The 26,551-nt window shown below is 36.8% G+C and overlaps 3 protein-coding genes across 8 annotated transcripts in view; all 3 read left to right on the plus strand.

Moving 5' to 3' along the window:
• The window catches only part of LOC149943682 (uncharacterized), a 58,495-nt gene extending 54,964 nt beyond the window's left edge, over nucleotides 1–3,531 (plus strand). The window contains exons 7-11 of the mRNA XM_090174995.1: nucleotides 52–163; nucleotides 315–430; nucleotides 493–636; nucleotides 700–825; nucleotides 939–3,531. Coding sequence (XP_090031121.1) covers nucleotides 52–163; nucleotides 315–430; nucleotides 493–636; nucleotides 700–825; nucleotides 939–1,696 — 1,256 coding nt within the window. The 3' untranslated portion in view covers nucleotides 1,697–3,531. The remainder of the gene's footprint in view (nucleotides 1–51; nucleotides 164–314; nucleotides 431–492; nucleotides 637–699; nucleotides 826–938) is intronic.
• A 481-nt stretch (nucleotides 3,532–4,012) lies between these two features.
• Hexim (Hexamethylene bisacetamide inducible) lies at nucleotides 4,013–6,399 on the plus strand. Its single transcript, XM_090175358.1, has 2 exons — nucleotides 4,013–5,187; nucleotides 6,273–6,399. Exons 1-2 carry the CDS (start codon nucleotides 4,283–4,285, stop codon nucleotides 6,337–6,339), a joined length of 972 nt encoding a protein of 323 aa, XP_090031484.1. The 5' UTR covers nucleotides 4,013–4,282; the 3' UTR covers nucleotides 6,340–6,399.
• Nucleotides 6,400–6,866: 467 nt separating this feature from the next.
• On the plus strand, nucleotides 6,867–17,978 carry enc (R3H domain containing protein encore). Of its 6 annotated transcripts, none has more exons than XM_090175967.1 (22): nucleotides 6,867–7,154; nucleotides 8,767–8,946; nucleotides 9,027–9,122; nucleotides 9,754–10,091; nucleotides 10,462–10,599; nucleotides 11,188–11,290; nucleotides 11,364–11,505; nucleotides 11,561–11,701; nucleotides 11,768–11,873; nucleotides 12,398–12,502; nucleotides 12,818–12,835; nucleotides 13,433–13,594; nucleotides 13,660–13,849; nucleotides 13,907–14,133; nucleotides 14,198–14,318; nucleotides 14,378–14,679; nucleotides 14,742–14,972; nucleotides 15,037–15,166; nucleotides 15,233–16,231; nucleotides 16,307–16,417; nucleotides 16,478–16,738; nucleotides 16,794–17,978. In XM_090175967.1, exons 3-22 carry the CDS (start codon nucleotides 9,083–9,085, stop codon nucleotides 17,213–17,215), a joined length of 4,287 nt encoding a protein of 1,428 aa, XP_090032093.1. In that variant the 5' UTR covers nucleotides 6,867–7,154; nucleotides 8,767–8,946; nucleotides 9,027–9,082; the 3' UTR covers nucleotides 17,216–17,978. The 6 variants fall into 6 exon arrangements, with proteins under 6 accessions (XP_090032093.1, XP_090032095.1, XP_090032094.1 ...); XM_090175969.1 differs by having other exon boundaries at nucleotides 12,401–12,502; XM_090175968.1 differs by having other exon boundaries at nucleotides 8,767–8,854.
• The last annotated feature ends 8,573 nt before the right edge of the window (nucleotides 17,979–26,551 follow it).

Below are 26,551 nucleotides of genomic sequence, written 5' to 3' on the forward strand. Positions count from 1 at the left end.
GCTGCATAGACTGATTTTTCTTAATTTACATACATGTATTTTCTGTTAAAGTGTCGATGGATGACTCCATGGTTGAATCACGAATACAACTTACGCAAGAGAAAGTCTTGGAGATGATTGAATCAGCCTATCCCAATCCTTTGCACGCAGCTGATATTGCCAAGTTTGTATTCTTTATTTTATTTTCCAAATGTTAGTCGTTAATTTGGTGGTATATTCCAGATTACAATACTGTCATTAAACGATAGTTTATTCTTGACCTTCTGCCTTAAATCAGCTTACATTACTTTTAACGCTACTTCATTTAATTCTAGAGCGTACCAATCCACCGTTGAAGATGTCTACCTCCACCTACGAGATCTAGAGGCGAAGGGACTTATAAAATGTATGGAATCTGGTACTTATACAAGAGTAACGCAAAATGATCAAGGTACTATTTGTATAAACTCAAAATGAAGGGTTCAGCGGTATTAATAAAGGTTTCTTACTCAGAAGTGAAGCTGGTCCGTCAAATGCCTGCCGTAAATCGCTCCCAACAGCCCACAATTGCGATAATAACTGCTCAATACTGTGAAAAATTAGCTGTGGATGCCATGATAGACAATAAAGATACATATGTCAAGTATAAAACTGAAGGTACGTATCTAATTAATATACTTTTTTATTACAATTTATCTTTGAGATAATTTTTAACTTTAGGAGAATCAAATGTTTACACCTTGGGGAATATTGGTAACCATAGGGTGGTTGCTACTAAGTTACCCGCAGTTGGACATTCTAGAGGAGCAATAATTGCAGCTGGTAACACGACCACACGTTTGTTAGGTATGACTTAGTTAATTATTGCAACTACTACAACAGTTCTATTTTTTACCTAAATACGTCCTTGCCTTTATAAAGAAAAATTTGGTTTATTTTTAAAATTTCACATCACATAGGAACATTTCAAAAAGTTGAATACGTCTTCTTGATTGGAACTGGAGGTGGCGTACCACACTATACCGATCATAGCAAACACGTACGTTTGGGTGATGTAGTCGTTTCCTGTCCCCCCAATGTTGATGGAAAGAACTACATTTACCTCTATTGCGAAAAAACAAAAAATTCTCCAGAGAACAATGCTGGTTCGTCAGACAGATTTAATATCAAAACTTGGTGCCCTCCCAATTTGGAGCTTCAAACCATTTCCCAACAATTGTGGGAAAGTGGTTTGGCTAATCCCCAAGTTCGTCCTTGGGAAATATACATCGAAGAGGGTATGCAAGCGCTCAGAGGTCAAAAAAGTGATTTTTCCAGACCGCTAGGTGATCCGGATAAGCTCTTTATGTCTATCGGAGGCAAAGATGTTATCGAAGTGAACCATCCTCAAACGCCTGAAGGCGCCTATGACCCCAGACACCCTGGAATGCCCAGAATTCACTTTGGGGCCGTTGGGTCAGGAAGAATGCTCATGAGGGATGATGCTTCGCGTTTGGAATTTGCCAATCAGCAAGGGCTGTTGGCTTTCGATCCAGAGTTTGACGCAGTTGTCGAATCTGTTTTTGGAAATCGTAAGGACAACTACGTCTTTATAAGGGGAATTTCAGACTATAAAGATGGGACCAAAAAGAAGGAATGGCAACCTAACGCCGCTTTAGCTGCGGCTGCTTTCATGAAGGCGGTCATTTGCTCCATGGAAGTTGGCGATGAAGATTAAGGAACGCAAGACTAGTCAAATTTGCTTTAAGAATGTAAACTTTTATTTTAAAGTTTTTCTTTTTGCAGGGTTTCAGCACGTTTTTAATTAATAGTAAAAATGTACTTATACTATTAAGTACTTATTGCGAGTAACAGATATCTGTTCATCCTGCTACTAAATAACAAAATCCCTCCATTTTTTCACGCTCAACTAATGTTAACCTTACCTAAGTATTGTTCTTTTTTGATTTAAGATAGATTCATTAGTTTAAGCCTAGAGAGGACTTCAACGGGTGATAATCAAGAAGGGAAAGGGAAGGCTCCTGAGAAAATAGTAAAAACAATAGATATTTGTCATTAGGTCAACATCTAAGATTAAGGTCACCAGGATTGCGTGTAGCACGCGAATGAATTGTTTGGCAGAATGGGTTTATTATTTTGGGTATCTATTATCTATAGAACTTTGTTTTTAGCAATGGTCCTACATGAAATATTAAAGTCAAACGTTGTAGAAACCTTGCAAAAAAAATTACTGATAAATTAATATATTTCAATTTTCTATATCCGCTTTTATTACACACATAGATTAAATATTATTTTAATTCATCTATATAATAAATGATCTTAACCATTAAACAGCTAAATTTAACAAAAAGTCTTAGATTTTAGGGTGTGGTTTTATAATTTAACCTCCTCTCTACTTCAACAATTAGCTTTCTAGGCTTTAGAGGTTCAAATGTAAAAAGTTTTGAGACTTTTTGTGTTCAGGTTTTAAAAGTAAAAGAAAACTTTGTCTTTTATGTGTAATGTTTTTAAAGAAAATTTAAACACTTCTAAGAACCATATTCTTCTAGAATGTTAATAAAATTATAGATCAGGCTCGCGTTAATACTTCTCACAAGTTGTATAATATATATCAGAGTTTTCCCGCATTTAATACTATAAATTTAACCAGCTTCCCATTTCCACCTGTGCAACGTAAAACGTTTTAACTCTATTAAAGATAAATATATAATTTTGTTTCCAAAGGGCTAGAAATGTTGATATATTAAGAGTGCCCGTTCTAAGCAAACTTACATTTAAGTTAGAAAACAATTTTATTTTTGTTAATTGTTGATGATAAACCCACAAAGTTCCTTACGACTAATATTAGCGAAGCTGGTAAATTTTATTTTTTAACTCTTCAGAGAAATAGTCTTCTATGCAGTAAAGCCTGTTAACACACATTAAAAAATATATTTAACAGTAGGTTAAGATGCGAGAGAGACAAAATATTTCCTTACTAGCCTTAGAGTCGAATTGCTTAATGGGTTTTTGAATAATTTTTTAATAACCAAAACACTTAAAAACACAAATTTTCACTGCCTATCAAACAAAAATAAACAGTTAATTGGGGCCAATGTGCTTTGAGGCCAAATAATTCAACTGAATTATTTTAAATCTTCAAAAACTGATGTAATAAATTTGGACATTGTTACGACACTGAGCGCTTAATTGTGCTAATATCAATTTCATTTGTAGGTTTAGTGGTTGAAAATTTCTGTGGAAACTGTTTAAGAAAAAACCAAATCAAGTGCTTACATTACAAATATATTAACTATATTAATGTTACGAAAGCGATTGAAAATATTTTTTTGGAAGCGCTGAAAAATAAAAATGTATTTTAAAGTTTCCCTTCTTTAGACTTAATCTTTGAATTGGTGTTCATGATAAGGAAAATAAGAAATGTTTGGTTTGTCTATAAAACTAAGAAATGTGAAATTTCCTTTTTATGGTTAATTTGTATTTGAGATTTATTTTGTAAAAGTGTTTCAAACTTTCAATAAACAGTAAGTTGATCAATGAAAACGAAAAGGCAATTTTATTCGAAAAAACATCTGTATGGTTATAGCGGAGAAAGGGGAGTAACTTTGGAAAAACAAAATAGGCTAAATTTGCATAAATTAGGTTACTTAAGATTTTCCTACACCGCCATTTTACGAAAAGTCAAAATAACGTCTATGATTTTACAAAAACATATAGCTTTATACGTATAAAATAGAACGACAGATCAGACACCTAAAATTATTATTTTAATTCGGATTAATTTAAAAAAAATTCGGTTTTGTAACAACAGAGTGACAACGCCCTTCTTAGAGGCTTCCCAAAGAATCTCTGGGAGATTTTTGGTAAATGCCTAGATGGCGATAAATACGTTCCCCAAAATTCGCGACGCCGCAAACTATTTTTCCGCCATACCAATCTTTTATACAGTGATCTTCCGCGTTAGTTTCTCACTCAAATTTTACAAAACTCAAAGGTTAAAATTGTTTAATTTCTTATTGCAGTATATTATCGATGTATAAAGATTAAAATATTCTATATATTTTTTGGTAGTGACTTGAGTCCCGAAAGAACGCGTTGAGTATTTCCGGGATTACTTTCTCTGGCGAAGTGTAACAATCGAAACTGGGCCCTATATATACCGCAGCGGGCAAGGGGCTAGCGTTAGATGGGTTAATGACGAACTAGGAAGCGCGTAAAGGCACGTATTATAAATTCTTTTTCGTGGGGGTGGAATTTTTTTTGCGCGACACTGTCTTGTATACTGAAGAATAATGATAATATGAGCGAACTCGAAATCATGTTACCAACGGAAATAACCGAAACTCGGACTTCCAATTACCCGTCGACGGATCGATCAGTGGGTCTAGAGCTGAGGAGCCAGGTGTCCGTTCTTGGAGATCATTCCGAAGATGACACTCCGGTGAAGAGTGATAAACGAATGTGTTACGTAAGTGAAGGTGAGGAGGATGACTGGAACGACAACGGGGACTTAACGGAGAATTTGAACAGCAAGAAAAGACATCGACGAGGTAAGACCAAGAAACGTAAATGGAAACCGTATTACAAGTTATCGTGGCAAGAGCGACGGGAACTCGAGGAACGCGAGGCGCAACGAGCCCTCAACGTTCGGGAAGCCAGGTTCGCGCACGGTCAACCCGTCGCCCCTTATAACACGACGCAGTTCCTAATGGACGACCATAATGTCCAAGAACTGGACCTTTCTCACTTACCCAACGGACACCGTAACGTTCGCGAGGGTACGATCGGGGCCGATTCCTCGGACGATTTCTACAGTTCCCCGGAGGACGAAGAAGAGTTTTTACAGAAACAATTCTCCGAAGCTTACGAAAACGTGCATGCGGAACGGCTAAATGCCATGTCCAAAGCGGAATTAGTGAAAGAGTACATGGAACTCGAAGAGCGCGTCGAGGGTTTAGAAACCAAGTTGAAGGAGAAATCGAAATTATCTCGGTCCCTCTCCGACGCCTCGGTGGTGATCGACCTCGATGACCTTCCGGAAACGGAGGAGGATGACGACCACCGACCCGGGACTCCCGCCGCCGTCGCCCTCGCACCTTCGAGGACAATAAACAGCCAGATCGTAAAACGTCTCACAGAGGAGAATGAAAAACTGAAGCTCGAAAATGAACTCTTGAGGACCATGCTATTCCCTTCAGCTCCTCCGTAAGATACCTAAATATAAGAACAGAGTTTATTATACATATACCAATACCATTTTATATATGAAAAGAATGTCAATAAATTGTAAATTTTATTTCATAATGTATATACCCATCGTTATTTTCGAGCAATCGCGTTTTACCTTTTTTTCTCCTCATTTTTCGCCAAAATTTATCATTCCTTTTTATCGAATGGGTACAAATTTGTCATTTTATTGTGATTTTATCCGTTTTTGATGTAGAAAAAGATATTTTCAAAATTTTCAGTTTTTAAAAGTAATAAAAAAGTAATTATAAATGGTCGTATATGGGCCCATGGACGCTGTTGCCGAAAATTGGCTTTAAAAGAAAAAATAAAAATGCCTTCTGAAGTTATTATTTTTAAAAGATATATATATACGAATGAAGCTTATTAAATCTCTATTTTGTCTGATTTCATCCGTGCCAATTTTTAATTCGCCAAACCGAAAAAAAAATCATTATTGAACTCAACCCGCTACTGCTAGGCCTCACAATGCCACTGGAGGGGGTCTTAAGGGGGGGGGGAGAAACGAGACCTACACGCTGGTTTTATTTCATCATCAATATATTATATTTCGTAGTAGGCTCATATAATGATAGTGCATTTTGTAGACTACTAATTATTACCAGCTTTTAATTTGGGATTAAAATACCGAGTTAACTAAAAGAAGTTGAAAATTTCAGAAATATTGCGTAAACCCTAGTTCACACTACAATTAATTGGGCCACTTAATTGTAAGCAATAACATTGTATATTGTGAACAGACAAAGTGGGAAGAATTGTTGCAACTTTTCTGTTCACCCTATACAGTTTTCTTGCCAACAATTAGTTAGATACAATTATGTGGCCCGAATAATTGTATAGTGTGAACTGGGCTTGACTTCTAGTTTATAATTAAATGCTTAGGTATGATTTTTGGTTAGACAAGTTTATATGGCCAGCACAGACTTTCAAGAATAATAACCTACAATTTTTGATAACGTAGACGATTATCTTATCAAATAATTTTACATAGATGTCTTCAAATCATTTCATTAATAAAAGTCCGTTGATTGTTTTTTTTATAGGATTGCCATTTCTACATTACTGAATTTACGACGACTTTCGCATCTTTGGTATGTAGGTAAACGGTAGGAAAATGTTAAATATTACTGTAATTCCAGTTTTATTTATATTTATTAATAAAGCATAAATGTTAAAAAAAAACTATTTGTCGTTGAGTTTCTGTGTTTTATTTAATTTTATTACAACATCGTGACGTAAAGCTACGTAGGGGGTTTTAGGGCGGTACGTTAGGCTGGATTATGGTCTTTTATAAAAAGACCGTATACTGCCTACGTAGGAACAAAGTTTGCGATGGTAAGGCCGATTGTTAGGTTACGCTATAGGATTTTACCTTTCCCATTTCTTTACGAAATGTTCACGTAATCGTTATCGATATTTTAGAGCATTTATTTTTTGATTTTTGGTATTGATTTTTTATAGGTCAAGGGCATCATTGGAAATTTAACGTATACGTTCGTTTAAAATTAATTAGTTTCGTAGGCTTATGCAAAATTCTTGTACGACTTATTTGATCGCTTGGGGTTCAGTGCTTGTTTGAGAAAGATTGTAGGGGATTTCAAAGGATTACGTTGAGAAAGGTCGGAAAATTGTGGGGTTCGAGAGGGGATGGAGAAAAATGATCAATGTTGACCGCGATGCCCTTTTCCTTTACTTCGTCTTCCTGCCGCTAGGTGTCGCGTACCTTCTTTTCTTTTGCGTCTTTCTTCCGGTACCTCGGCTAGGCGGTGGAGGCCATCTTGGATAACTGGCAGTGTAGTTTTGCCTGTTTTGATTGAAAAATCGCAGTGGACTGTTTTTACAAAATATATCTATCGGTTTTATGAAATTATTAGTTCACCTAGTTGTTCTTATTAACTAGGGTTTTGATACGTTTAGTTTATTAGGTAAGATCAATTCTTTATTCGTTTTATGAAATGGAACAAAGAGAAAACGCATGTACTTGTAAATGGTAAATCCCATTTCTTAAGCCTAACGAGAACCCCAACTTTCTAGTCCCTAAACCATAAAACGGTGTTTGACCTAGGCTTATTTAGTAACATTTTTTGTAGACGTTCGATAATTATTTATTGTTTAAATTATGCAAGATAATTATTATTAATGGCCGTCGTTTAAGAGGTGTAGCTAAAAAAAATGAAGTTCCTTTGTTAGAAGGTGTGTCCAGGCCCCTTGCAGTACACTACTTCAAAAGTTTTTTTTTATATTGACCCAGTGGTAAATTTATCTTTCTTAATTATGAAATATCTATTTAATTAAATGTACCAAAAAATTATTGGGTGGTGTGACCAAAAATAGGTTCAGCTTCGAAAACTTAAATATTCGTAATTCACAGCATGCCTCAGTTTTGGAAACTTATAATGAGAGTTGGTTGTACCTCGATTTTTAATAGTGAAATAACTTTTTTTCATTGATATTTTGGGTAGATTAGAGTTGTTAAGCTTTTCCTGTAAGATTATGACAATTTGAGACCCTAATTCAGGCCTTTGAAATGACTGAAATATATCTTGTGTTGCGTGACATTTTTTTGTAAATATGACGTATTTCACGCTGTGGTATTTCCATCAGCGTTATAGTAGTTTCCCGTAATATATACTAATACTCTAAATGAGTTCATTTGTTGATTTCAACTCTGTAATTGAGACTGTATTGCCTAGAACATGTGTTAAATCCCATACACAGTTTATTGTGACATAATCACATTACAGAAATAAAAATATCAATCAACTTGAAAATCAGGCCTAAAATCTCAAAAGAAGGATAAAAACATAATTTTAACTCAAAATATCAATCAGTTTTGGATTTTCGAAATCACCTTGAGATTGAAAATTTGGGACACACTATTAACTGTTCAACCCCTTTAGTACAATCATAAGCGAATGATAAGACCTATCACAGGTTTATGGTACAATACGGAGGTTAATTTTTATATTAGTGAAATTTCAAAGAGATTTATAGCTCTTCTAAAGTTTAATTTTAACCTTTAGCATGTTTTGATAAAGAGTCAATTTGTAAACATTTTGGCAGATAAGTAATTTTTGAAAATTAATTAGGCATGGTATTTTAATATTTGTATCATCATCATGATGCCATATTGGGGGGAAAAGTATGATCCAATTATTGTACGGTATGGTACATTTACTTTAATATTTATGTAGATTTTGAATCTCCTAAATAATTTCAAATGAAAACAATTTTCTATTTGGTTTTTACATAGAATTCTGATTCTTTCACCGTTCAAAATTGTTCATGACCCACATTTTCTCAGGTTTTTTATAGTCAGTCTTTTTGGCAATGTACCAAAAAAGTGAATCTTTTGGGCATTTTTTGGATTTTGATCTTTAAAACTAGTGAAAGATTTTGATCCAGGTATCGAAAATATACTTACAAGTTAAACATGATCTAAAATGCTAAGATTTGTGAAACTCATCTTTAACCAAGGCTTACACCTAATTTCTCAAAGAATTAGGCTTATTGATGTATGTTTTTTTTCCTTTACAGGTTTAATATTGATGTTTCAAAGGTGGATTTTAAATCCTCAAATACGTTTAGTATATATATGACGATGTTTTTAGTCTAAACTGACAATGTAGGACTGAATTTATTTATAATTCTTTTGATTTTGTATTTGGAAATATTTTTACATCTGCACTATTAACCATTGAAATATCTTAAACCTAGGTAAGACTCAACGTTGCGATGCTTCTCGAATTCCTGACTAGTGATTTTTAGATTAAAGATTTGTTTTTTTTTGGTTTTAGTAGTGTGACGTATTTTTTACATTAGCACCTGATGTTTGAAGGCCAAAAACAGCTAAATGTTTATGGTTTTAGATGCTCAAATGGCCAAATCGGATAGTAAGTGTAGAATGTTGTAGTTTTTGTGTAAATACTAACCACTGGGTCTAATGCTTGGTGTAATGTCCGATAGTGATTGTACAAGGTAGTAGTAGAGGTTAGTTCGAGAAATCTGGTAGCAGACTATCAATGTAATGATTGCTCTAGCTTCTATGAGACAACTTCTTCAGATTGCTTCAAATTAATATACTTTTTTTCTATAATTTTCATAGTGAGTTGAGTCCTTATGGGAGCTTTTAGTTAGCTTAATTTGGCACTGTAGAGTACTATTTCTTTCGCCCTTAAAGAAATCAGTTTCATAGGATTACTATCTTAATAGACTTATAAATATAGACATGTTTTGCATTGTTCCTCTGGTATAGTATTTGTGTTGTAAATTCTTGTACAGTCACTAATTCTATCCAGCTATATCATATTCTAATTCTAGAATAGAACAATTAAATTTAGTCATTATTGAAACCTAATTTTTATTCTAGAATAAACGGGATAATATCCTGCTATGCTATTTCTATTTTCCATCCATCGTCTCTTACTGATGTGATTGTTAATTTGTTTCCTTTTAATGCTCCCTTCTTTTTAAGTATATATAGTTAAATAAGTCATCTAACACTGGTTTTATTTTAACGCATAGTTCCGAGTATTGTAGTTCAAACTGGTTGTACTGGTAGTGAGTTACGGAGTAATGGTAGCTTAGACATGGATGGACCCCATCGTCAACTCAGTAGACCTTCTCGTCTTGCCAAACAAGAAGAAATTGAACTGGAAGAGGAAGGTGGATTTGCCTCTTCGCCTGTTACGATTCATATTGAAGACGGCAGCTGCAAAGATGAAGATGAAAATGCGGCTTCGAGTCAAGCTGAGGCAAGTTGCGTTCGGCAAGATTCCTTGTCAAGTAGTCCTTATTCGCCCAGTGATACCGGAATTCAATCATCGGATAGTAGTCGAAAAGGAGAGGGTATCGGCTCTAGGGTAAGTATTTCACTTAAGTTTCTGTAATTTGAAATAGTTTAGATTAACTGTATAATGTAGGTAGACCTAGATTGCATTAGTGTGTTAGAAAGCTCGGCAATAATTTGCGATTATTTTTAGTCAAGCTTTTTGCTAGCTCCTATAGTTTTTGGATTATTTGGGGGTTTGCATGGTTTAGACAGACTATCTTTACTCAAGTTAGATTGTGTTTGGTAAATGGTATCGAGGCACACCGCAGTTTGCCTCTGTGCCATTAATTTTTTGTTGGATAAGTGTTGCTTCAACCAATCGAGGAAAAAAATTCTTTCCATTTTGTTTTACTGGTTCCTTTCATTTTAAAACTGTCTTCTTACGCTTTTCTCTGGGTCAGTCTGCCCAGAGGGTCAAGTTACTCGTGCGTAGTCAGGCTGTACATGACGACACTTCTCCTCCTCCGCCAGAACCAGAAATTATAACCACCAATACAAACACCTTGACAGTCACAAATGTTTCGAGTCTATCACTGCAGGTGTGTTTAGAGAAATACGTGGCTTTTACAATTTGCCAATTTTGCCTTTTTCACGATTTTAACTGGCCCTCGTACTTTTTGCTTTCTTCCACTATGAGCATGCCTTTCTCTATGCCTTTCTCTATGCCTCTCATTTGATAAGTTGGTTTTTATGTTTGTCCTTTAGTATTTGCCTCAGCGCTTATTTTTTCTTAGGCTTGTAACTAGTACATCAAATAAGAACTTAAGGTGTGGAAAAATTTAAATAGCTTACTGGATCGGAAATATTGAGGGTGCAACATTGTTTTTGCCAGTCCATTTAAAATATGGGTTCTCTAGTTTTTGCGTAAAATTTTAACTGACCTTAATTTTATCACTCGGTACTTTTCTAGTTTTTGGTGTAGAGTGAGTGACCTTGTTTTTATCTTTTAACAATAATTAAATATTAATATTTATTATTACATCCTTAAAGATTTAATGAGATTTGTTTTAATTTTCATTGTAATAAATTAGTGCCTGAATAATGCGAACTAATATGGCATGAACTATGACTATTGTTGTTGTCTGACATTTCTACCGGGTGATTAATTGCTATTCATTGTTATTCAGTCACATAGTCAAGCTAAGGGTTCTGGTCGACACTTATTAGCCAAGCAAGGCAGCTCTCAAGGAACGGGAAGTATTGAAGGTTCTTCTCCTAGTCTATCTAGAGGTTAGTTGGAAATTATTGTAACCTACCCTCATTGAAATTTAAGATGTTGATCTAACTGTTCCAAATGCCTCAGATTCTAGTACCGAAACCTACACAGACTCAACAGGAATCGATTTACAACAATTTATTGTGGATACCCTTCACAAAAGTCAAAAAGATCGTTTGATGCTTTTAAAGATAGAACAAGATTTAATAACTCTTGTGAAAGATTTTAAGTAGGTCAGGCTCAATCAATAATTATACTTTTAATTAATCTTTTGTTCCATTAAGATTTCAGTCTTTTAAGTTCTCCGCTATGAGTTCTTATAATCGTATGCTAGTCCATCGGGTTGCGGCTTTTTTCGGGCTGGAACATAATGTGGATAAAACAGGGAATTCTGTGATAGTTAATAAAACAAAAAATACTAGAATGTAAGTTGATACTCGTGGCTGAACTTGTTTAGTTGCGTAAATGATTCCCTTTATACTGTCGCTTAGACCTGACATAAAGTTTCAAGATCAGATTAGAGACGAATTAGTTCCTGACGAGCCAAAAAAACTGATATTGAAAAGGGACAGCGCATCATTTGAGGATGGCAAAGAGGTCAGATTTTTCATTACCTCTTTTTTTCTCTTCCCTCTTTTCTATTTTTTATTTTGCAAATTTTCAGTTAGTTTTCTTTCCTCTTGGATTGATAAGCTGTGTTCTAGTTTGTTTATTTTTACTTTACTCTTACTTATCACCAATTTCTTATAGTTGCACTTAGCTCTATCTTTCCTTTAGTTGCTAAACCAACAGAAAATATATTTTAATGTCATTCTAATTGCGATAAAATAATTGAAATTTTACATGGGTAACTATAGCACAGCTTTGAAAGATTGTTAAAGTTACGCAGGTTTAATATTCAATGATTTATGATGACTATTTGAAAACCAAAAAAATTAGGGTTTTGAACCATTAACAAGCTTTTCATAAGAAAATCTCATTGTTTAATTGGGACTTACTGAACTTGAACAATCTTTATACCAAAATAAGTTAAATTCTTTGTGAAAAGCTATTTGTTTTGGCCAATCTGCCGTACTTTTATCTCGCTAATTTGTGCCCTTAATGATCCCCGTTGCCCTCAGAAGAGTCCTGAGCGACAGTCCTCAATGGACAGCAAACGAAGCAAATCTTTTGAGGAACGAGAGGAGGAGTACGAGAAAGCGCGGGCCAGAATCTTTAATCAGGATGTAAGGGGAAATAACACTTTTCAATACCATAAATACGCAAAATCTGTACATGTTTTTCTTGTCCCGACTTTTGTCTTCAAATAATTTTCAAATTTTTTTCCCTTCACTCATACTCCTGTGTTATCTTAATTTCTTAAGAACTATTTTCTGAATGGTGGGGAATGGTTGATTGGGACTAAACTTATTTTAAAAAAATTCCTAACCGTAAAATTTAAAACATGTTCATGTACATTTTAAGTTTTTATAATTATTTTTTCTTTTATTTTTTTTGGTACAAAATTGTCATACCCGTTTTCCCTTGATTCTATTTTTCAGAGTCTTGACATTTTATTGGTAAGTTTAATTGTATTCTTTGTAGCTGCAACTCTTTGTCGCTGAAATTTGGTAGATTGTTATGTAAAAGCTTCATCTGCGATTTATCGTAATGAAAAAATTTCTTTTCTTCCGGGTCTTTTTTCTTTCTTCTTTCTTAATTTCTTTGGCTTTCAAAAATGCTTAACACTGCTTTTTAGTTCATTAACACCTTTTCCCAAAGAATTTAAATTTGCTTTTGGTATTTAAAACGATTGCTTAAGTCCCAATGGGTACAAAACCTTTCCTTTTTTTGTATTATATTTAAAACCATTGATAAAAATGTAAGAAAGTTAAAATTGTTGATAAGTTAAATCTTCAGTCACAACTATGATTACCTATGTTTTGTTTTATATTGTCATATAATCATAGAACTGTAAAATTTTATTCTTAAATACCTAAATTATCATGAACTTATACACTATTTTACCAATGGAAGCTAAGGCATGCTGTTATCAGCACAGGGATTTAGTTGAATGAACAGTGTGACAGTCATTTAGTATGATAGTTTTTTTTTTGGCTCTACAATGCAACAATTTGGTTAAATTTAGGAAAGTAATTTAAATTGTATTCTTATAGGAAGGTTATGGTGAGTCGCCATATAACCGTAGCCAGGATGAGACCCTCAGTAGCAGGCGAAGCAGTCAAGAAGATTTGCGTTGGGTAGCTGAACCTAGACCTTGGAGTAGTACCGACTCTGATAGCTCTGGTCGCAAAGGAATTGGTAGCTTTGACTGCGAGGTAAAGTTTGATCCTGCTAAAGTTAGCTTAGGAGCATTAACTAAACACTTCTCATTGTTGAATAGGGTGCTCTAAAAAATTCTTCGAACAAAATAAAGTTAGGTCAGAGCAAATCTGATTCTGAAGGTGCTAAAGAAAGCCTTATGCCGAATTGTGGCGCCAAACCTACTGTAACAAAGGCCAGTAGTTTTGGAGGTATTTCTGTCTTAGTATCAACATCATCTACCAAAACATCTTCTCGATTAACAAAATCAGGTAAATAACAATCGTTATTTTTAGAAAAATGGATACTAAAGCAAATTTTTCTGACAGAATCTCTAAATACCACTTCAAATGTAACTGTTGTCTCAAAAGTTCCAAGTACGGCAGCAAGCTCAATTGGGCCCACTGGCTCGTCTCCTTTACCTAGTCCAAATAATGCTGCTGTAACCAAAGTGGAATCCAATCAATTGGAAGTGAATACTTGCGGTATCGATTCAAAAACTACTTCCATTACCGCTCCTGCTTCCCCTAAGCCTGTTAAAACAGCTTGTCCTCAAGTAAACGAGCGGCATTTAGTATTGTAGTTTATTTTTTTAGTTTCTAAATTGCGTGTTTTACCAGATTTCTAGTCAAACGGGGAACTGGGAATCTAATGTGAATAATCAAGAATTGGAACCTAAAAAGAACGTTAATCAAGAAAGGTCCGCCGAGCATAAACCTACAGCTATTAACGTTACTACGCGTAAGAAATATTCACTTGGGTAATTGTTTCATGTATTATAATATACCTAAATTTTTCAGCGACTTACCATGGAACAGAAAAGCCTCAGAGCAATAATGCAAATCATAGCTACTCCAATTCTCCAACTGGTTTGACCCATGGTCATTTGCAAGTTCCGTCTAACCAGCCATCACCTTCACCAGTTTTGAATACCATCAGTCCAGTTGTGACCCCAATGGGTCCTCAAGCGTCTCATTCGCCGTATAATCCAGGTTTTGTCTATTTTCCTTTCATGGGAGGACATCCTCAACAAAATGCTCTTGGAATTCCGCCACAGCATCAAATGAATACTATGGCCCCTGGACATGATGGCCGCCATATGGTAATTTTAAATTATTTTTTGTTTAAGTTACAATTATATGTTTATTTATTTTTATTGGCTAGGATGGCACTATGAGCGAGCTGAACACCCAAATGGCTAGCATGAATTTTGGCCCTGCTGGACAAGCTACTGGATTGCCCAATCATAATGGACTTGGAAGTCACCCTACTCAACAAGGCAATAGTATGGCTTTAGATTATGCTAAAACAACAGTGTCTTCCTCTACCACTCAGTCTTATTATGTGCCTTCGGATAAAGGTCAAAGTTTTGTGGGTCAACAGCCTAACACCCAGGTTTGATGAATCTTTTTAGGGTCTTTTTTTTGCTTGCTTTTAACATCCTTTTTTTTTCTTTTAGCTTTATTACGTTCATCAATTGCCACCACCGATGAGATACTTATGTACCAATCAACCAGTGCAGCCGATGAAAGGAGCAGATGGTATGGTGGATTGTGGGCATCCACAAAGCCCATCGCCACATATAGCTGGTAAATTCTTGGTTAAAGTCTTTAATATTTTCTGGTACTTTTTATAACTTGATGTGCATTTTACAGGCCAACAAATTCTTCCAGGGTATTCTCTAGTTTTCTCGTCTCAAAACTCTGACAATCTGGGATATACCACAACGCCTTACAATTACCTTTACGTTCCTCCACAGCAAGGCACAACTCCGCCCTCTAATAATGCCACTTTAGTTTCCCACCCACCCGGTGCTCAGCACAACCCAAACTCCGTACCTGTTTATAACTATGGCAATATGCTTCACTTGTTTGGTAGCGCTTCCGGTGCTGGCTCTCTGATTGGTCCTCAGAACTCTAGTCAATTACCCCTTCAAGGAGGCGGTCCTCAGTTTGTTCCCCCTCCTCCAGGTTCGTTATCCGGACCATTGCCCATGTGTGTGCTAGCCAATGGGACGACCAATTCTAATATTCACGGCCCGCCTCCCAACTTAGCTCAAGGTGGAAACCCAATGCTTGGAAGTCATTACGGAGCTCCGGTACCTTTTAGACCTCAAACGCCTCCGACCCAAAGTGGTAATTCGATGGGTGGTTCCATGGGGCATGGCCCTAGAGGATCTATGCAGTCTGTGAACAATCAATCCCAACTGGCTCCATTTGTCAGTTACGCCTTTTTTTCGCCACCTATGCATCATCAAAATCAACCTCCCCTAAGTGCAAGTTCATCAGGGGCTGTACATGTGAACACACTTTCTCAAAGTAATGTTGGTCAGCCCAATGTTTCCCTTCATCAACCCGGAACTTCTGGCTCTTTGCAATCGACAACAGTTCATCAGCCTTCGTTTATGACCGCCTTTCAAGTTTTTAGACCTGGAATTCCCACTGGCAATGTGAGGAATTCTACTCCTCCTCCCCCTTCGCATCCCAGTGTGAACCAACAGAATATCATTCCAATTCAATTACCAACGCCTCCTCCACAACAAGCAGTTTCCAGTCATGCCAAGGGAGGTGGTGGAGGATCTTATGTTTATCCAGTTTCCAAATCAGCAGATTCCGGGGGACACGGACAACATCAGGATCCGACTAATTATAAAGGTTTCCATTCTAAATGATTTTTTTAGCAAATTATGACCTATTGAAAGGTTTTTATAAACATAAATAAATTTTCAGGCGGTAATAACCCTAAAACGGGAAGAATGAGTGGACCTCTTCACGTAGCTCCTACTCAATTTCGAATGCCAGGACCAATGTATCGTAGTAGGCCATTGTCACTCATGCAGGGTCTGTATTTCCATATTGTATACTCTAGCAACACATTTGGTAATATTATTTTTGCAACAGATGTGAGGCTGGTTGGTCACCCATTGCAACAACAATTGAGCCCACTTTTATTTCCTCCGCAACATCAACCAAGAGGCAGGTTTCCTCCCCCGCAGATAACCTCTCCCTCATTTGGCCCTCCCAGTTTGGCTGGTAGAGGACCCAAATCTCGGAAACAAAGGACTCGATGGACAGCACCCGGAACTGGGCAAAATTCAACTGGGGGAAGCAACACCAAAGGTAATCCTAGCATCTTGCATCATGAGGACATTTATAACAAAGGTATGTTATTTCCTATTTCACTCAGTTGATGTTTACTTATAACAAACCATTTTAGGAGCGCAGATGTTGATTGTGGAGAGCATTCCAGAAAACATGAAAAGAGTAGACTTAGAGAGATATCTGGATCCGGTAGTCAACCATGGAGCAAAGATTCAGTTCTTCTCGTTGGATGGAAATAACGGGGGTTTAGGTTTGGCTTCAAACTCGGATTTTGTGGTGAACCTTTCAAAGTTTCAAGTTTACGCAGTCTTTGAGAATGAAAATGCTGCTCAAAATGCGCTCTTAAACGTTAAAACAAAGAAATTCCAGCTTAGGTCATTGCCTTCCCAACCAAGTTATCATCGTCAGCAGCATATGATGATTCAGACCCACCGTGGACCTCCTCCCACTCATACCCCATCTCATCATCTTCATCACCATAATCGTTACCACCATCACAAAGAGGGACCTCAATCGGGCAACAAAAGTATTAGTTAAAAGTAAACTTCCCCTTTTAGGCTTAAAAATAATTGACTATTTTTATAAGAAATAAACTGAGATATTCTGCGTATACGAAAACAGTAAGATTCAAAGAACCGTTATCTTAAAAGAAAAAATACTAGTTTATCTCCCGCAAGATCTCGGTAAAAGAAAACATGATGCCTACTCCTAAACATAGGCAAATAGTTTAGCGATTTATCATTTTCCTTCTTTGTTATTTAAGTTTTCCCGTTAAAAAAAAATTAATATAGACTTGATTTTGTTTTAATATTGCGCGGATAACCAATAAGACCTGCCTGGAAAGTACTCTTCACCTGTTGCCTTTTATTGGAAAAGGAAAATTGCTCTGGTTTTTAACCTAGCTAAGATTGCTGGGAGATAACAATTAAAATCTTCTTGCAATGTGAAGAAATTTGCTTTGAAAAAACCCTTGTTTTTTTACCAAAAAAAAGTCAAATTCCGAAGATGTTTGGTTTAGAAGAAGATAAAAATTTAAGTTCAGATTGTTATTTCTTATATTCAAAAAACCTTAGTGATTTTATTGAAAGAAGAGTGAACTAGGAAGACTTGAGGGTATGTTGTGTGATAAAGGCCTTGGGTGGGTTTTTCACACACTTTGATATGGCCAAAATTCCCCAGTTTTGTTGTGTTGTTTTTTGTCAAGTTAAAATCAATGACGTTAGGAAAAATAAAAAATGTTACATTATTCCTGCATTTTAAGTTACTGATCTCGACCACAAACAGTTGATTACAGACTATCTGACTCTGATATGTAATCTTAGTTAACTGTGACGACTGATTCTAGATATAAAGTTGCAGTAAAATTTATTTAAATCGTTTAATTGTTATTTAATTTAACGAAGTAATAAAATGGCTATAAAAATTCCTATAAGGTTAATCAGAAGACGGTTTAGTAGGAGAATTTACATGCGGGCTTAACCGAAAATAAGCGCTTAAATAAATCATGGACCAAGAATGTAAAGGGACTCACTGTTTAGGCTTTAAAAAGCACGCGTTATAATGGGAATGGGAAAATCACGGGTAATTTTAGTTCAATGTGGACAAACTTGGGCTACGTTCAGTCAAAGATAATTTAAACTCGTACCCTAGATTCAAAATCACTCTCTCGCGCGTTGCCGATAGCGTTTACCCACTTCCCGCCGGAACTCAGAAAAAATTCGCTCCATGGTTTTCGCCTTACCGCAACCACGGCCAACTTCGATCACGCGCTATATAGCGTGGCAGCGCGTGACCGATGGAGCCCGATTTTTCTGAGGTCACGTGCCAGAAAAGGGTAAACGCTTCGTAACAAAACCTTCAACGGGAAAGCTCTCAGTATTCGAATCTAGGGTACGTGTTTAAATTATCTTTGGTTCAGTGAAGCTTAACGGTCTTCGTTTGGGTTAATTCCGTTGAGACTTGCTGAACGCTTTTTTAGTATTGTTGTAATTTTTATAAAATATCGTCTGCTGTTCCGTCCGCAGCTAGCCTTCCCATGTGCTGTGACGTCACGATTCCGTTTAACAACAAAGAAACCTGAGAGTTTGTTGAGCTAACGTTGCCAACGTGACGTCAAAACCGGAAATTACAAAAACCGTTCAGTGAAAAAATGTTGTCAACGTTTGAGACCGTTGAGCTTCACTGAACGTAGCCTCGGAGTCGCTGAAGTCGATTTCCGGCGTAGTTTCATCAGAGATCAGGGGTACGTTCAGCAACTCTCACCGATGACACCGGTTAGCAATCGCTGACACCGGTTTTCTCTTGTACGCTTTTTCGCGTTTCCGGTTTTGACGTCTTACTGGAAGATAGGAGCAACAAACACAACACCCCACACAAGGAGAACGCAACCCGTCAAAAGTCGTGGATTTTCTTGTGTACATTTTTCATTGGCTAGACGGTTTAGCGCCTGCTGCCGTCGGAAGGGGAAAATTCGGAAATTGTCTTCCCCCCGCCCGTAAAACGTTCAGCGTAAAGGCTCGTGACGCTCGTCCAATGAAATTCGTACACAACCCTTCGTTAGCGTGTTTAAAGGCTAGCTGCGTTCTCCTTGTGTTTGTTGCTCCTAGCTGGAAGCATAGAAATATCATAGGTAACTAGAATGCTGCCGTGTAACTGGCAAATGGACCAAACGCCGTGGCAGACGATAGCCAGATCTCAGCCAATCAGAGCTCAAAGAGTGGTTCTGCCAAGAATTTAATGTCACCAGAGATAATGACGTCACCTAGCTCCCGCAATAGTAGCGGAACCAAGGAGGATTATTATCCTTCTGGGCGGAACCACTCTACGGCCTCTCATTGGCTGAAGGTTCAAAACGAACTGGCGACAAGCTCGGCCGTAGGCGGCCGCATTCTAGTTACCTATGAGATTTCTATGACTGGAAGAGTCGGTTTTTCCGATGACTGACGTCATTACTGACGTAAAACTACTATAAATGCTACGCCATTTTATTAAACACCGATGACTGAATAAAAGCGTTCAGCAACTTACGACGTCACTACACGGACATTCAATATACAGGACGAGTCACGGAATGGAGCATAGAAATCTCATAGGTAACTAGAATGCTGCCGTGTAACTGGCAAATGGACCAAACGCCGTGGCAGACGATAGCCAGATCTCAGCCAATCAGAGCTCAAAGAGTGGTTCTGCCAAGAATTTTATGTCACCAGAGAGAATGACGTCACCTAGCTCCCGCGATAGTAGCGGAACCAAGGAGGATTATTATCCTCCTTGGCGGAACTACTCTACGGGCTCTCATTGGCTGAAGGTTCAAAACGAACTGGCGACAAGCTCAGCCATAGACGGCAGCATTCTAGTTACCTATGAGATTTCTATGGAATGGAGTCGCCCATGTTTTTATTATCGCCTTACTTGTCCCAAAATCTGGCAGTACTGAAACCAAAATTTTCAGTTAAAAGGCATAGAAATCTTATAACATAGAATGATTCCGTATAAATACAAAATGGGCCAATTACATTTTCGGAGGTTTCGTCATTATCAGCCAATCACGATTCAAAGAGTGACTACGGCAACGACTCGTTGCCATCTAGTTTGAGTTACTGAAAATAATAATTTGATTTTAGATTACGTCACCTTAAGAACCCGCATTTGATTGGCCTACGTCAATAGAGTCACGGCCCCCTGCACGCGCTCACGTGATCGAGTTTAATGTAGTTTTTAAACATGGGGCACGTCAAAATTCTAAGAATTCTCCCCTTGATAGTGAGAATTCTCACTTCTCAAAATTTTGACGGTCATTCTCACAGGAGGTGACGTAATCTCTTCTCACGAGTTCTCTTGAGAAGAGTGAGAATGCCTCCGAGCATTCTCACTCGGTCAAATTACAAATACAAATGGCAGCTAATATTCTAATAAGTTTGCTTGATGCTGAAGAAAATAAACATTATGATAATTTTGTGGACGATTATTAATTTCAGAGAATATAGAATGGTTAGTTAAATTTCCTATGAAACCTTTCCTTTTAAATTATAAATAAAATCTTTCCTTCCTTCATATATTGTCGTGAAATTCTGTAAAAATAATATTAATTGTCAAAGGCTTAGTTTATAACGTTCGTGGGATTATCGTAACTTTGTAAGGCGCCATCTTTAGAAGAATCATTTTACATTTGACGCATTTTAGCGAGTTCTAACGGGAAGAAAAATTCTCACGAAGAACTCTTCTCAAGAGAAGAATTCCTTCTCAGAAATTTGACGCGGCCCAGGTAGACTGTTTCTTTACTCGGAAAGATTTTTCTCTTATATGCAAACGTTTTGGATAACTATTGCGTTGTTTTTTGTTATGGCTCCTCGATGTTTCATTTCCACATGTAGAAAACGATTTGCGGTGGACGGTAATGTGTCGTTGTACAGGTAAAAGTTTGGGTTTCCTTAAGCAATTTGAAATGTTAAAAAACGGCGGGCTTTCAAATTGATGATTTGGTAAAAATTACTTCAGGAAGTTCAGTGAGCCTAGTGGAACAACAACTCAGGACTATAATTACTGCAATATCCGTTTTTTTTTAAAAACACGTTATTTAACATTGTAAATATCGGTTTCGTTGAGTACTCTCTTACGTTGTTTAACAGTGGAATGTTGAATTTAAGCAGACTGTGAGACATTTATCTTGGCTAAGCTTCTAAGACAAAAAGCATATTATTAAATAGAAGGTAAAGTTTTGAAAAAGAAGAAAATTATCAGTATGATTGTTGCTGTTTAATTCAATGACTGTCGTCAATTCGTCATAATTGTCATTCGTTAGTGTAATGTATCTTTTCTGGGATATAATTACTCTTTCATAAGGTTTTTGTTTATCTAAGTTTCTACAAACATAATAATAAATATAATATTAAGTACTTTAAATGTGAAATAACCTTTAAATACAAAGGTTAATACTAAGGACCTTCAGTCACTGCTTCTCCCAAAACTGCCATTGACATTGCCTGCTATTTTAACAGTTAGGCCTATGTGAGGCCTAGGCTTAAATATTTTCAAAGCGAACCAAAACGAAATCTTATTTATCTTCCTCACAATGGCATTTAAATATTCCTTATAATAAGTAAATATGAAAACAAAACTAAAAGTTCAAAAAATCTTAACACTTTTATTAAATAAAAATCCAAAAACGTGGAGGTGGTTCATGTGAAAAACTCCAGCAAAAACCTATGGGAATTCTGCGAGCTTGGATCGGATGGATCCTGTAAAAATCCTCTGAGCTTCTACTATTTTTAACCGCCATGCTATGGCGCTAGCGGCTTGCCGTAGTCAATTAATGGCCGCTGATTGGCTGAAGCTTAAGCAAAGACTATATAATCATTAGTCGTTGCTACAAAATGACTTGGCGTCAGGTTCTCTCGTAGACGGGAGCATTCTAGGTAGGAGTATAAGATTTCTATGTTAAAAGGAGAGTCATAGAGATAGAAAAGAAATAGAGGGAAGATTACCGCGTTAAGGCACCCCTGATTTTGACCGAGAAAATTAATTCCCTCCCCCCCGCGCATGTACGAAAGCGGAGATGGGCAGAATTTGCAACGCCATCTATCCTTCCTTTGTTTACATCATAGAAATAGAAATTAGACTAGAAGCACTGCTCTTTCCGCCAATCCCAAGGGAAACAGGCGAGCTAGAAGGCTGACATTAGGGTGGAATCGCGATATACGCGCCATCTGACAAACGCATCAAACATTGTCGCCATGGCTACGACGCGAATTTTGAAGAGGGAAAAAAAGACGATCCACTGCGCATCACGTCGTGCGCAGCGGCGGTCTTTCGTGTTTAAATTATTGCGTCTAAAAGCATATCCGCATAAATGGTTAAAAACTGCGTTTTTTCACATTGTAAAGAGAGATCTGGGAAAGAAATAAAATTATCATTTCATAAGTATGTAATATTATAGTAAATATTTTTCAATAATCTCGGAATAAGAGATTTTTTTTACACTAAGATTTCCTCTGAGAAATGCTGAATTACCTTGGAGGAATAAAACAAGTATACAGGAGTTGCGGAGACTGCGAAATCGATTTCGTCAGTGACCGTGAACTCGCGCGAGATGGAGGGGTTCAAACGCGACTAGCGCCAACTGCATACGGAATTTTGAAACTATTCTCATTTTATAGCATTGTTTTCGCGTCGTCTGGTTTGTTTTATTCCTCCAAACAAATACGAGTCATTTTGGAAAAAGGCGCAAGGAATTTAGAAAGGTTTCAAAACAAACCAGACGACGCGAAAACAATGTTATAAAATGAGAATAGTTGCAAAATTCCGTATGCAGCTGGCGCTAGTCGCGTTTGAACCCCTCCGTCTCGCGCGAGTTCACGGTCACTGACGAAACCGATTTCGCAGCTCTCCGCAACTCCTGTATACTTGTTTTATTCCTCCAAGGAATTACTAGGAAAATTGGACTCCATCTTCAATTACTTCATAGGACTTTGTGTGTAGTAAACATTTTCTGCCGGATGAAATTTACTTTCAAAATGGAAGGCACCATTTGAAAGTAAATGCTGTACCTACACAAGTAAAAATTACCCTATACATTTTGAAATAAAAAACTAACTGAAATATGAATAATTTCTTTATTAAAACAAGAATTTGAAAGAGCTCCCAAAAATATCTATTCCAGAACAAAGCATATTTACATCTTCTAGAGTATGACAATTTATTGATTTTAGTAATTGTTATTTAGTTTCCATATTTATCAGAGGTTATTTCAGAAAACTTACGGAAAAAGTGAACTACCGGAAACCACTCAATTTGACTAATACTGATGATAGTTTAAAAGACACTGAAACCAAGATTTTGGAATCTCATGTAGGCATATTTTAAACCACACTGAAATAATTAAAATTTAGTTAAACTGTGAAGATTTGTGGTATTTCAGACTTACAATGATTGCGCAAAGTTAACGTGTGACTTAAACGGTGACACCGTAGATATTGTAGATTCTTGAATTTTTATGATTTTCCTAAAGCTGTTTAAATAACTTAATGTCAGATAAATAAAAAAAGTTTTTAATACGTTGCCTACGATCTGTTTTATGTTATTCCACGTGACCATATTTACTTATTTAGTTTAAATTGTTTCTATGAGATGGCGCGATTATCGCGATTCCACTCTGATGGCAGCCTTCTAGCTGGTACGTCCCCGCCCAATCCAATCGTGCTTCTAGTCTAATTTCTATTTCTATGGTTTACATCAAATGGCAGTTGATTTTCAAAAAGGCATAATGTATTTCAATTCACCGCGCGTCGATGGCGCCACGTAATCTGCCGATCTCATGGCTTCCTACATTGGCGAAAAGGGATCGGCCCTCGCGGTCAACTTCGCTAGATCACGGCCAACTTAGATCCACTGCTACTCGCACTAGAAGGCCCCCCAGCTTTATTTTCCTCCCATGTTAACGACCGTATGAGGAAAAGCCGATTTACGCGGGAAAATTCCGCTTGGCACGCTAGGAACCGGGACAACCCTTCTAATGTTGTCCTAAGGGGAAAATTTTTCGAAACAGTCCCACTTTTAGGAACCTTTTCCCTTATCTTTGCAATATTGTTCAACGCTGAGATTTTAATATGATTTGAAGTAAGGTTTTAGCCTTATTTTAAGACTATGTTTGTAATTTTCCGATCTTTGGTTCGCGTACAATCTTCTTTTAAAATTGACCAAAATTTTAAGGCGAGGAATTGACTCCGTATCGAAAATAAGCCTCGGCGTCCTCTCAGCGTTGAACAATATTGCAAAGATAAGGGAAAAGGTTCATAAAAGTGGGACTGTTTCGAAAAGTTTTCCCCGTAGGATAACATTAGAAGGGTTGTCCCGGTTCCTAGCGTGCCAAGCGGAATTTTCCCGCGTAAATCGGCTATTCCTCATACGGACGTTAACATGGGAGGAAAATAAAGCTGGGGGGCCTTCTAGTGCGAGTAGCAGTGGATCTAAGTTGGCCGTGGCCAGATACAATAGTGCCTATATTTCTTTTCTATATCTATGAGGAGAGTCGATGTAAACAAACAAAATGGCGGAGCCGAGTGTTATTAAGGCGAGGTTTTGTTATTGTCTTGAAAATGTTGCATTATTTTGTTGATAAGTTAATACGTTTCACAATGGGATAAACTTAAAGATGTGTTAATGGGAGCTGTAAAAACGACTCGCGTTTTATGAAGAGCAAGTTTTTTTGTACCATTTTCATAACCTAAAAAAACATTTAGGTAAAGAATGGATCGCCGGGTAGAAACAGATTAATATAAGGTATGGTGGTGATACAATGAACAATTTTTAAGAGATTGTTGTGTAATTTGTTTTAATTACTTTGCGTATGAGTGCTCCACATGTTTGAACCATAGATATAGGAAACGTATATAAAGGTCTAGATAAAATATTTCAAAGGGAGTGAATACGGAGGTGATAGCTAGGAGTAGTAAACACAACTAGGGGTGTTGTGTTTACTACTCCTAGGTAAAGCACTTAGTACTAAAATGCTAAGAGAGCGCTCGCGCTCTTGGTCACGTGCCTTCCTCGGTGTCTGCTAGGTGTCAATTCCGTATTTTATGTTAGGCTTAGACGCCCCGAAATTTATCTAGACCTTTATATACATTTCTTATAACTATGGTTTGAACACACTTTTGCCATATGTAACATAATTACTTATAAGTATGCCACTAGCTCTATTTCTTCACTAACGGTTTGTTTCACAGATATTGCGTCATCCGTACCCTACGTAATATTTGACGTCATATTTGATGTCATATTTGACGTCATCAAATTTCAAATGCCGATAATGCCGTCGCCCAATTAGCTCTACGTCTGATAAACCGACGGCCATTATTTTAGTAAACAAACCGGTTTGAACAACCAAGGCTAAGGAGCTAAAATGAACTACAATATAGTGTCAAGTTCTGTTATTGTAATTAATTTGCAAATTAAGGAAGTTCTCGGAGACTCACGTTCTAAAATAAATTTGCATTGTTAAATAAAAGAAGCTGGTTTATTGGAAAAAAAAGTTGAAATTCAAGTTGAGCTCTCTTCTAGGCTTGTTATGGGTTTTGACAACGGTGGTGGAATATTCGACTTCGACAACTTTTTCCATTTTCGGAAAGCGATCACTTATTGATCATTTTCCCTAACCTTTAATTTTTCTAAATTACTCATTATTTAACTTCATCCGCACAAACCGAGCGAGTTTATAAATTTCAATAAAGCTACATTGGGCTGACTAAAATTCCGACGCAAAAAATTCCTTCTCAATTTATAGGTTTTCCATTGGCTTAAATAAATATGTTAGTAGCCAATAGTGTGACTCCCAAAATTACTAGGATGAATAAAAAGGTTAAAATCTAACGTAGTCCATCTTTTTACTGGTTCGTGGTGAAACAAACCGTTAGTGAAGATTTTTGAATGGAATAAAGGTACAGTGGCCTACTTATGAGTAATTATGTTACATATGCTTTTGCCTATAGTAGGAATGGTTTCTAGTTGATTTGTTAGAAAAATTAGCACTAGGCTTAGACTTTTTCGTTGCGATCTCTTTACTTTTTATTAAATCGTTCCTCTCCTTTAAAATTATTTTCTTCGCCGAGAAGTAATCTTTCTTTTTAATAATTTATTATTAGGATAATTTATTTTAAATTCTAAAATTAATATATCTTCATTGGTTTGCTTCCAAATAGACATGGGCTGCGTTCAGAAACGCTCACCGGTGAGTCCGCTGAGTCACCGCTGACACCGGTGTTTTACTGAACGGCATTTTAATTTCGGGTATTGACGCCACGATAGTCATCGGTGAGACACCGAAGTCACCGAAATAGATAGTCGGTTTTTCCGATGACTGACGTCATTACTGACGTA

This window comes from Leiobunum rupestre, chromosome 5 (genome assembly GCF_980474605.1).
Source record: "Leiobunum rupestre chromosome 5, qqLeiRupe1.1.hap1, whole genome shotgun sequence".
Classification (NCBI taxonomy): Eukaryota; Metazoa; Arthropoda; class Arachnida; order Opiliones; family Sclerosomatidae; genus Leiobunum; species Leiobunum rupestre.

Excerpts from the sequence above, each read along its gene's own strand:
- Hexim (XM_090175358.1), top strand. The coding sequence starts at position 4,283 with ATGAGCGAACTCGAAATCATGTTACCAACGGAAATAACCGAAACTCGG. Across the intron at positions 5,188-6,272 it reads CTATTCCCTTCAGCTCCTCC|GATTGCCATTTCTACATTAC; the intron begins GTAAGATACCTA and ends TTTTTTTTATAG.
- enc (XM_090175967.1), top strand. The coding sequence starts at position 9,083 with ATGTTTATGGTTTTAGATGCTCAAATGGCCAAATCGGATA. Across the intron at positions 14,134-14,197 it reads TTAAAACAGCTTGTCCTCAA|ATTTCTAGTCAAACGGGGAA; the intron begins GTAAACGAGCGG and ends GTGTTTTACCAG. Across the intron at positions 15,167-15,232 it reads CCCATCGCCACATATAGCTG|GCCAACAAATTCTTCCAGGG; the intron begins GTAAATTCTTGG and ends TGCATTTTACAG.